A 12,451-nucleotide genomic window follows, 5' to 3' on the forward strand; every position below is an offset into this window, starting at 1 on the left:
CGTTGCCACGTGCTCTTTCTTCTAGAACCTTCGGTGGAAGGACCGTTGGGATGTTGATGGTTCATTAGGCACTTCAGCGATATACATTGTCGCCGAGTGCCGCCACATCTTTATCTCTATCGTCAGTCCATCGGATTTGAAGTATGCCGGTCGTGACACGAGCGCGAAGTAACTTTTACATACAATACATACATACAATAAATACATACAATAATTATATACACTAAAATAAATACAAAATAATATTATTCCCACTTCAATTATACGTCATCTACTAAAATAAAGTTACAATTAATTAACAGATAAATAATTAATTCGGTAATAATAAAAGTCACTATATACTAAGGACATTTTCTAGCGGCCATTTTGAAAGTAATGCTGATCAACACGTGCATGTAGTAACTTTTATACGTTGCAAAATAAGTTATATTTTCGATGAAGAAATAAATATTTAATAAGATGATATTACAAATGGAAGATAGTAACGAGGAAAAAATAAATAATAATTAGTACAATATAATACATCATTATTATATGGTAACAGGAATATTAGAAATTAATAGAAATTAACCAGGAGAAACAAACCATAAATTAAAACTTTGCAACTAGTTACAATTAACTATTAAATCATTAACTATTCATGGTTGATGAACTAACGATAAAATAATAAATAATAATTAACATAATATAATACATTATTATATTGTAACAAGAATATTAAGCATTAATAGAACTCAGCCATGAGAAATGAAAAATAAATCAAAATTTTGCAACTAATTGCAATTATCTTTCCTTTTTTTTTTTTAAGGGAAATCCTCGCGGACCGCCTCGATCGGCCTAAATTTGTCTGGAGGATGCGGTAGAACTTATTGTACTAAATCCATAGCCTCCTCCCAGCCATCTACCGCTTTGGCAGTGCTTCCTCCGACTAGATGCTGGCTAGCCGCGTTGTCACCCTGCCTTACAGCCCCGGCGAGTTCTCGCCCGTTCTTCCTTGTCTTGGGGGGTCTGCACGCCGCCCCGCCCATACGGTGGGCAGCAGGTGCACCTAGAGATTCACACAAGGGGCACTTGTGTGTCGAGGAAGAGCAGCCTCTGGCACGGTGGCCGGATTCGCCACACTTGTAACACAGGTGTGACCGATTCACCGTGGGCACGCACGTCGCCCTGACATGTCCAAGCTCCAAACATTTGAAGCACTGCAAGGGCCTCATCCCGATGGCTTCGTCTCTTCCAGTGGACCAGCCCAGGGCGATCATTCTTGCCTGGGAAAGCTTGCACGCTCCGGCCAATGGGCAACGCACCCAGGCCAAGCTAAGGCCGCTTCTGGAGGTGCTGATCTCCCCGACTTGACCTCCACAATACCACATCCCGCGGCCAGCGCCAGGGCGACCCGCAGCTCTTCCTTATCTACGGACACGTCAAACCCGACCACACGCAGCTCCGCCATCCTGACTGGAGCCGCGACCTCGACCGTGGCCGGGTCCAAGATCTGTGCAAGATGCGTAGCGAGTGTAACGTCAATTTATATCAAAGGCCACAGCGTACCCTCAATTACCCCAGGGATCCACCATAAACTTAAACTTTTAGTTTATTATTTTTGTGTTATCTGTTTATGGATGGTCCTTGAAACAGCCCCTAGGTTGTTATACGTCCTTACTAATTACGAGGAAAGCAGGTAGTTACCTAATGGGAAAACCCCAATACTTGACTAACGAAAAAGCTGATTTTTCCCATAAACAATATTATTAACATGACCTATAACCAATTGGCATCGTGGATCGTTACCCTCACTTTTCCTAACGGAAGGTGCGAACAGCGAATCCGCGTTGTTAATTAAAAAGGGCACACCCACACCGAGCTTTTCTCCGTAATGAGACGAGAACACCTAGGGGAGAAATAGACAAAACCATCGGACAGTGAGCATCTCTCCAATCTGTGTAAACTTGTGCTGTGAAATAAAGACAATAGTTGTGGTACGACTCAGCTATTTTTATTTCATCAACCAACCCCTAAGTTTACGTGACACCAGCGTCTGTAGAAGAAGTAGCTGACTTGACCCTCCTGAGGCCTTAGGAGAAGTAAGGTACGGTGACGATGCTATGTCGGAGGAAAGCTAGCGATGGGTGTGTCTAGCGCACGGGACCATCGGATTTGTTCATGCCATTTTAGATACACCACTGCAATTCTTGCGAATAGTTTTAATAATTTTTCTTATATGTAAAGGATAGAAAAAAAGTAAGTGTAAAAACCATTATAATGCAATAACATCATTGGACCGATGGCGATTTGTAAAAACAAGTCCGTGGAAAGTTTGTTTGCATCTTAAAATTCAAGATCAAATTTTTCTATCGCATCGTATAGTACCCATCATAGGGAACAAAAGTTTTAAAGCAACTATAGATCGTAACGCAACCATTCTCTTAGGACAGAGTGTTACAGTTTTATTAATGCTATACAGGTTGGCTGCAGATGTAAAAAGTTTTTGAGAGCTGATTCTTGGAGCCAAAATAAGATGAAACGCGAGTGAACCACTTTACACGAACGAAAGTAGATCACCCTAAACAGCGGGATGCACGTACATATATGAGATTAATTTTACATGAATATAGAAAACCGATTCATTACTCGCCTTTTCCATCATTTAACTTAATCGTCACGTTTCATAGCACAAGAGCTACAAAGCAGTAATCAGAGGTCTACACCCTAAAACAAATACAAACAAAATATGCGAGGAATTGGCCAAGATCGGACACCAGGTAAGAACGAACAACAACATAACCAGATTTGACACTAAGCAACCACTACCCCTATTCATAATAGATCTAGAACCGAAAAGCAACAACAAAGAGATATTTGAAATTAAAAAAATCTCAAACACAATATTCACAGTCGAGCCACCTAGACACAAAAAAGACATACCACAATGCATGCGGTGTCAACAATACGGACACACAAAAAACTACTGCAACAGAAACCCGGTGTGCGTCAAATGCGCAGGGAAGCACCTAACAGTGAACTGCCCACACTCGGGAAAAATAAACGACGTAAAATGTCACAATTGCGGTGGAAATCACCCAGTCAGCTACAAAGGCTGCGTAGTCAGAAAACAACTACAAAGCAAACTTTTCCCGCCGATTCGAAACAGGACACACAACAATCTCCACACGCAAGAGGACAACGCGAAATCTATGCCAACACCAAATACACAGTACGTAATGAACAATAACCACACCAACACCAACACCGTTAGAAACCGAAGCTACGCGCAAGTAGTCAACCGGTCGTCATCCTCAGATAATCAAGAACAGAACAACCACAGCAACGACGCTACAGAAATCAAAGAGCTAATAAAACATTCCATAAAAAACACCGAAATACTCACAAAAATGATAAACGACCAAAACGAACTCCTCAGACAGCAAACACAGCAGATAACAGTCATGTTACAATTAGTTACTAACATGATGAGCAAAAAATAAAAATGGACACGCTTAAAATAGCAGCCTGGAACTCTAACGGCCTACAACAAAGGGCCCTAGAAACTAAAACATTCCTGCACAGCAATAACATCGATATACTACTCGTCTCAGAAACACACCTCACAATAAAAAGCTACATAAAAATACCACACTACACCATGTACGACACCAAGCATCCCTCAGGGAAAGCACACGGAGGGACGGCAGTAGTAATAAAAAACGACATTAAACATCACCTACACAGCCAGGTCAGTACGGAACATATACAAGCAACCACCGTTACCGTACAGACTAACACCAACAAACTGCAGTTGCCAGCAGTATACGCACCGCCGCGACACAAAATCACGACGCAAATGTGGGAAGACTACTTCCGACACTTAGGTGACAAGTATGTCGGAGATGAAAGAACACCGGAGTTTTTGGAATTTCGGATAATCCCGCAACATTGTAACCTAGAGTCTACTATAGCTGTAATTGAACAATTGTAGTTATTCAATCCGATTGTAATTGTTCGAGAGTTGTGATAATGAGCTTGGGCTCGAAGTGACAGTCAGTCGCCGAACGTAGCCGCGGTTACGGGATGAACGCTTAGTCTAACAAAGGTATGGAGTAATTCTATGGCTCTCCTTAAAAGAAATATTCGTGGCGACACGCGACAGTAAACATTCCAACGGTTTATGTCCCGTGGCTCGCCACACGCAGACCCTATTCTTCGAGTAAGATGATTGCCAGATGTCGATGCGTCTCCGCAGTACATGTTCGGCTAGCCCGAGGGCCCGTTATAAATCTTAAGGTTTAGTTAACTAAAGTCCTTCAAACAGACAAACAGTCTTTGTCCCAACTACGGGACGATAGGGGAGACATATTTTTCAACGAGCGGCGTCTCCCACTAGCAACTTTCCCTCGAGGGCGGCTAGCATCTTTTTCTAACCACCGATATGGAGATTGACCAATTAGCAGCAACGTCAATTTCCCTTACTTTCTGAACGAAGGCTTTTCTCGACGAATCCGATGATCTCGTATCCTTAGACACACCCCATTATAGTTTTCCTCTGTGGCATCATCGGGACGGGAAAGGCATTCTCGCTCGCGATCTCATTGATGAAAGGAGCAATTCTTTACGACCAGTGAATATTACGCGTCCGACTTAGATTTTGTGAGTACGTTCATCTATCATCCCGTCGACCGCGGATTCGTTATTGAACCTAGGATCATTGTCATTAGTTTCTCGAGTACCTAACTACCACGGTTACATGTCCGGTTCTATAATAATCGTATTTGCACTAGTCAATGTCTTCTCTATTGCATAACGACAACGTGTAACCCAAACGAAGATTTGTTTCACGCCCCTAACCCTAATTCTAATGTAAACCCGACATATATATATAGAAAGAAAATGTTTATATTTATATGTATTATTATTATTTTTTTTTTATTGTTAAAGCCTTGTTTTATTTTAGGTTTTATGTACGTGTTATCGGTAAAAATAAATATCATGAATGCTACTTGAGTTATAATTATATACATATATGCATACGTATTGGTAAGTAGTATAGATGAGATTTGTTTTATTGTTATGAATATATAAGTATATATTATCAATAGGAATAAATATTACAAGTGTACCTTGTCTTCGAATATATATATATGTGCGTGCAATGGTAAATACGACGACTCAATTTTATGAGTCACTTGCATTATCAATGGAAGTGAATGTCATAAATATCGCCTATTTTACAACATGCGTGTATATATATATTGGTGAACATAAGTGAAAATTATATGCATAGTTATAAATGTTGTTTGTTTACAGGTGGATAGCATCAGTACTTGGTTTCGTGGGTGGCGTACCAATACTTTACAGTTCCTCTGTGCGGATTGCTATTCGTGTTCTTCCGTCAGTCGTTCAGAGAATGGTTGATGAGTTCGCCATCAGTTCTGTACACACATATAAAAATAGTTAATATATATATATATATATATCATTTATATAATTTTCTTTTGGATCTGTTCCCTTGTATGAATACTGTATCTTTGTATATAATATAATATATATAATATGTTATAATTATATTAGTTGTTATTTATTCCTTAACTCTCTCCCTTTTTCTTGTGTTTTTTTTCTTTTTTTTTATTAGTACCTAACATTGCTATTATTATGCCGTATTATATTGTATTAGCTGTTATTTGTATCTGCGCGCGACAAATTTTTCAACATGGTCGCTCGCGTGTCTCTTTGGTATGGCGTTGGTTTAATGTTAACAGTGACGTGTTGTTGAAATAACTAATTAATTGTTAATCACTATAATTTTATTTGGTAGTGTTCTGTAATATTGTTTTGTGTATTGCGTTATTACATTATTGCGTTATTATATTATTATAACACAGTTATTTCGTGTGGCATAACTTTATTCCTTTGCACTGAGTTCAATCATGTCTTGTCGCCAATATTCAGTTAGTCCATCTTGGTTAATTTCTAACCCATTTATGTGTTTATTGACCTTTCCTTATTTTCCCTATTAATTTATTATTGCATGTACTTGCTATTTGTTATTATTTTATGTAATGGAACAGTTCCTTATTAGTGATTAAAATTTATTTGTTAGATTAACATTGTCTGTAATTCTTTAGATTCTACTTATTTGATGCTGCGTCACTTACCTGGATCATTCCCACAACGTCGTCCAATTCTTCGATATGCCTTGGATACTTACTACGGTTGCCTTCAATCGTCTTATATCTGTGGCTATAAAGGTACTGTTTAATTTATTTGATTTAATACTACGTAGATTAATACATAATAAAATATCCTTTTACTTTCAATTAATCTATCTTAATTATTTTCTAACCACTTTCTACACTTATCAGCTATTTTATTTCTTCTTGTTAATCTGCGAAATTCATGCATGTACGCTTCCTTGTATGGTGATTAATTGTTCACGGGGTAAGTTGCACTTTCACTGTTTTAGTTATTCGTCGAACTAACACGTTTCACATTCAAACAGTAATTGGAGCACTCGTAATAAACTTCTTTTGTTTTCAGGTTTCCACTATCTGTGTTGTTCGACGAACAGTGCCATGCTTCCACAGTATTGTTATAACATTTAGTACTGTTGTATTTTGCATTAAGGCAATTGAAGTTAATTTGTTCATTTATTTTCAGCTGGTACATGATGTTCCGCAAACAGAGATCCATAACCTATTTTGCACGTAAACCTTCTTGTATGATGATTATTTGTTCACAAAGTAACTTTCACTTTCACTCTTTTAATTTTTATTGAATCAACACGTTATATATTCAAACAATAATTGGAGTACACATGATAATTTTCCTTTTTCTTTTTCTTTTAGGTTTTCGCTATCTGTATTATTCGACGAACAGTGTCACACCCCCTTTTCATTCATCCACAATATAGTTATAACACTTAGTAACCTTGTATTTTGCACTGAGACAGTTGAAACTAATTTATTCACTTATTTTAGGTAGCTGTCATACATTATGCTCCACGAACAACGATCCATAACCTATACTTGCACGTACACTTTCTTGTATGTTGATCACTTGTTCACAAGGTAACTTTCACTTTCATTAGTTAATTATTCATTGAGTTAACACGTTTTATATTCAAGCAATAATTGAAACACACATAATAATTTTCCTTTTTCCTTTTAGGTGTTCGATATCTGTATTATTCGACGAACAGCACTACAACATACACTACTGCACTACGTTGCGCACTAAAATCGCTTTATTCATTGCTTATTTCGATTATGCGCTAGTTTTAACTTGTTTAAGTGCACCGTTCGCGGAATCCCTTTTACTTCAATCTTGACGTTTTGGTTCTGCAAGATTTCTAGCACTTTGTATGGTCCAGTATATTGATCGGAGAATTTTCCTTTACTGGGTTCTTTTAGTAAATATATCGAATCTCCTATTTTAAAATCTTGGGGGTTGATTCGTCGGTCGTAATATTCTTTTGATCTTAGTTTGGATTTTATCAAATTTTCTCTTGCCATTCGTTGTACGGTGTTAATTTTATCGAACAGATCTTCGAGATATTCTGCGTAAGTTGGTTCCATGTTCTCTTCGATTATTACTTCACCAGTAGGTTCTCTGGCTAGATGTCCAAAAACTAATTCGTGCGGGGAGAATTTCATTCCTTCGTGTACAGAGGTATTATCGGAAAACATAGCTAATTCTACCCATTCGTCCCAATTTTTGGAATTTTCAATGTATAATTTGAGATATTCTATCAGCACGTGGTGAGATCTTTCGATTGAACCGTTACTTTGTGGATGATATGCCGTCGTGGTATATTGTTTGATGCGGAATCTCTTTGCTACTTTCTTCATTAGTGAGGATGTAAAGTTCGTTCCTTGATCAGTGAGAATAGCTCTCGGTGACCCGAAACGACATATAAATCGCTTTACAAAAGCGTCCGCTATCTCGGCTGAAGAGATTCCTCCTAGTGGAATCCCGATTGAGTATTTTGTTAATAAGTCTTGGATAGTTAATATATATTCATTTCCCTTTTGCGTTTTTGGTAATGGACCTACAATATCCATACTAACCTTGTCGAACGCTTTACCTGGTGTGTCTGTAAGTACCATTGGTTGCTTTGCTTTTATTCTTGTGAGTTTCTTCAATTGACATTCCTTACATGTTCTTATGTAATCTTGAATTTCCTTTTTCATATTTTCCCAATAGTAATGTTGTCGTATTCTTTGATAAGTTTTTGTTATTCCTTTGTGTCCTGCTACGCTTGATTCATGTTTTTCTCGTATTATGTTGTTCCGCGCTTCCACAGGTGGAGTAATTACTTCCCCAGTGCAAATGGTGATGGTTAAGGTTTTTTCCATAAACATTTCCTTTAATTTCCTGATTGTATATCGCCAGGGTATTTCCTCCAAGTTTCCTTTGCTAATGCTAAACAAAGTTAACTGTTTTTCATTTACTACGTCTAATAGAGATCTTAGCGAGTTTAATAAATTTTCTGGTGTTATTGGAATATTTCTATTTTCCTTTATCGGCAGGGATACAATGTATTTTCCAGAATCGTAATTCAATCTTGCTTTTTCTAACATTAAATCTTCATAACGAGGCAATTTTCCCGTTTCCTTCATTTCTAAGGCTCCTTTATCTATCGGATTGCCATGTATATCTATAAATACTACTTTATGGTCATTTACTCTTGCAATTGAGTCTCGGGTTTCTGAAATTTTTAGTTCCGCAATTATCGTAGGTCTCGTGTCCTTTTCTCGTTGTTGAATTAGTTCTGGAATTACAGTGGAGGTCTCTTTTTCGCTTGTTGTATCCGTGTCTTCTTTTTCTCGATTGGTTATTTCTCTATCTGTACTTACATCGGTTTCTGCTAATGCTTGGTCTAAATATTTTATAGGGGTTTCTTCTATTGTAAAATGTTTTCGGGTAAAACCCTTTCCTTGATTTTTAGAATCACTGGATTGAGGCAAGACGTGTGGTTTAGCTTCGAATATGGGGGAGAGTCTTCCATTGACGTATCTATTTCGAATCTTTTTGAGACAGGATAGCGAATCGGTGAGACTTCCTCTCTCTTTCTGATTGGTAAACAAACTTCCGGAGGGTTCCTAGATAATGCGTCTGCGTTTGCGTTCGCCCTGCCTTCTTTGTATACAATATCAAATTCAAAGTCCGATAATTTTAAATTCCATTTCCAAATTCTGGAAGTAGGATCTTTGATAGAATGCATCCACACTAAAGGTTTATGATCGGTTACGATGGTAAACTTTCTTCCGTAAAGATACGGTCGGAAGTGCATTGCGCTGTAAACAATTGCCAGACACTCCTTTTCTATGGTAGTGTCACGTCGATTCGGGGTAATTTCACGTTCCGCACGCAAGGTGAGAAATTCGTACTTAAATTTTGATTGTTATTAGAAAATTTATTGAACACTGACAGAGTAACAATACAGAATGGTCAAACAGCACAGAAAAGAATGTTCTTACAACGACTCGAGAGGTACTTTTTTATATCAAGGACCCGGCTCCTGTGGAGGGGCTATCGCTGGATGCCGGTCACATAGGGTTTCTATTACTGCTTAGCCATCATTTTGCTGACCAAGGTATGTGAGGCATAACCATCCTTTCGTTGCGTTCTCACGACCACCGTGACAGTAGAGTAGTTTTGTTCGGCGGAATTTAATAGTCTTGAGGCATACGCAATCGGCAAATCCTTTCCGATTGGCCCTTGACTCAGTACACCGCTTATTGCATATCCTGATGCGTCTGTGGTAAGGTTAAAAGGTTTAGAAAAGTCTGGATATTGTAGAATGGGTTTCGTCATTAACGCTGTTTTTAAATTATTGAATGCATCTTCTTGATTTTCCGTCCATTTGAAGGGAGTATCTTTCTTTAATAGTTGTGTCAATGGTTTCGCGACCTCGGAGAAATCGGGTATAAATCTTCTGTAATATCCTGCTAGTCCCAGAAATTGTTTGATATTTTTCGCCTTCTTTGGTCGTGGAAATTTTGATACGGCTTCGACTTTCTTTGGGTCGGGTTTCACGACATCCTCACTAATTATATGTCCTAAATAACTCACCTCGTGTCGTAAAAATTCGCACTTATCAGGTTGTAATCGTAATTTAGCTTTCCTCAGTCTTTCCATTAATTTATTAAATTTAATTTCGTGTTCTTGGAGAGACCTGGAATAAATCACTGTCATCCAGATAGACGAATAGTTCTATTCCTTGCAGACCAGATAATACTGAGTTCATCAAACGTTGAAATGTTGCTGGGGCATTTTTTAATCCAAAGGGTGTCGAAAATGCCGTTTTGCGGGCATCCTCCTGTGACATACGGATCTGGTGAAAGCCTGATGCTAAGTCAAACGTGGAAAAATATTTTGCACTTCCTAATTGATCCAATATTTCTGTAATGTTGAGTAGTGGGAAGGCATCGCCAATCGTTTTATCGTTCAATTTTCTATAATCGATAACTAATCTCCAGCGTTTATTTCCTTGCGAATTGGGTTTTTTGGGCACAATCCATAACGGGGAGTTATATGGAGATATTGATGGTTCCACTACGTCCGTATCTAGTAATTCTTGAATCTGTCGATTTATCTCTTCTCGATGTATTGGTGGATATCGATACTGTTTAGTATTAATTGGTATATTATCCGTTGTAATTATTCTATGTTCTAGAACTTCAGTTGCTTCCAATGTATCTCCTGGAATATGAAATCTATCTTGATTATTACGAATCAACCTTTTAACATTTTCCTTTTCTTCTTCGTTCAAGTGTTCGAGTCGTAGTAACTCATTTATTTTTTCGTATCTACTTTCCTTCGATTTTAGAACTGTATTACACGCTGTCCTAGGAAGCGAGGAGGGATTTTCAAATTCTTTAATTACCATCGTCGGTGTTGTAAATTCGTAATCTCTTGAAGTAGTATTTATTACTCTTATATAGCCTTTTCCTTTATGATTCCTCACAACTGCATTTCCAAAATAGATTCCTTTGCTCGGCTCGATTCTTAGAATAAATCCCTCTTTTATCTCTGGATTAGCGATATTAATTGAACACGTTACTGAACTTCGCTTCGGTATAATTATTTTTTCTTTAGTATCGAAGGGAATATAAATATTTCCCCATTTGATGTGTTTTTCCTCATAATCTAAACGAGCTTTACAACCTGCAAAAAATTCGGATCCTAGGATTCCGTCTTGATCGATTAGCAATGAATCATCGACTACATGAAAAATAACCGGATGGCCCGCAACCTGTATTACCGTCTGCCCTAGGGAGACCAGGCTCGTTGCCGTAATTCCTCGCACTTCGATTGATTCCTTTTCGTCGATGATGGCTGAGTCGGGTAAAGCAGGTTTCTTGATAATATTGATTTCCGATCCAGAGTCTAATAATAAACTCGTCTTAGTTTTTAGATTTGGGGAAGCTATTCGTGCAGTTGGGGTCGTTGGGGAATCGTTAAATTTTACTGAAATAATTCGGAGAGGTCGCCTTCCGAATCTGAATTCAACTCCTGATGATTTTCCTTCGCCGGTTGCTTGTGCTTCACTCTTTCCCTTTTGTCTTGAGATTCTGGATTCTCTGTCTGTGACCTTGTTTGGTTGTGGGATGACTCCCCCACAGTATTTAGTGGTTGTTCGTTCGATCTTATGGTCGGCGTTGCGTTCGCTCTGTCTCTTGTTATGGGTGGTGGAGTTGATCTCGCGGGGATGGCTGCTCTTGTTCTGTTTGTTGCCGTCGGCGCCGGTCGCCTGGTTGCCGCCTGTACTCTTGGGCGATTCGGCGTATCGTTCCTTCGTGGCTCGCCCCATTCTCCCGAAGGACGTGTTTCGTTTCCCGATGGTCTCGAAGCATAGGGTACGATTAATCCGGCATCTACTCGGGCTTTAAATTTGTAACAGTCCTTCACTAAATGCCCGGGTTTTTTACAATAATTACACGTGATATTTTGTCTAGTAGTGTAGTATCGTGGACGAAAGGCCTGGGAAATATCGGACGAACTATGAACAGTGTCGCGAGAGCCGAGGCGCCGTCGGGCCCATCAATGTGTCATCGGTCTTTTCAAGTGCATAGTTTCGTGGAAAAGACCTACGTGACCCTGGCCACGAGCGTCTGCAGAACACGTGTGCGGTGGGCCTAGGAAAAGGGCAATAGAATGCGACAACAGTCAGTCGAGAAACAGAGTGCGAGTTGAGAAACAGAGTGCGAGCGGAGGAGCCGAGTGCGAGTCGAGCGGAGACGGAGGTTGCGAGTGGCGTTGCCGATAGAGTGTGGATTGCGCTGTTTTCTGTACGTTTGGTATGAATAGTTCAAGTTAAGCCACAATCGTCTTTTCTGTCTGATTAACATCTCTATTGTCCACTCTTTGTGAACATATTACATCACGATATTACAGTAGTATTCGAAAAATTCTGCGATGGAGGTACCGATCTTCGATCTTGGCGGTTGTTTCTGAT

The 12,451-nt window shown here is 39.0% G+C and overlaps 1 protein-coding gene across 1 annotated transcript; it reads right to left on the bottom strand.

The window, feature by feature from the left end:
- Window positions 1–866: 866 nt before the first annotated feature.
- On the bottom strand, window positions 867–1,370 carry LOC117208463. Its single transcript, XM_033449664.1, has one exon. The coding sequence runs from the start codon at window positions 1,368–1,370 to the stop codon at window positions 867–869; it is 504 nt and encodes a 167-aa protein (XP_033305555.1).
- Window positions 1,371–12,451: the final 11,081 nt, after the last annotated feature.

This window comes from Bombus bifarius, unplaced genomic scaffold, assembly GCF_011952205.1.
Source record: "Bombus bifarius isolate JDL3187 unplaced genomic scaffold, Bbif_JDL3187 scf7180000008126, whole genome shotgun sequence".
Taxonomy (NCBI): Eukaryota; Metazoa; Arthropoda; class Insecta; order Hymenoptera; family Apidae; genus Bombus; species Bombus bifarius.

Excerpts from the sequence above, each read along its gene's own strand:
- LOC117208463 (XM_033449664.1), bottom strand. The coding sequence starts at position 1,370 with ATGTGGTATTGTGGAGGTCAAGTCGGGGAGATCAGCACCTCCAGAAGC.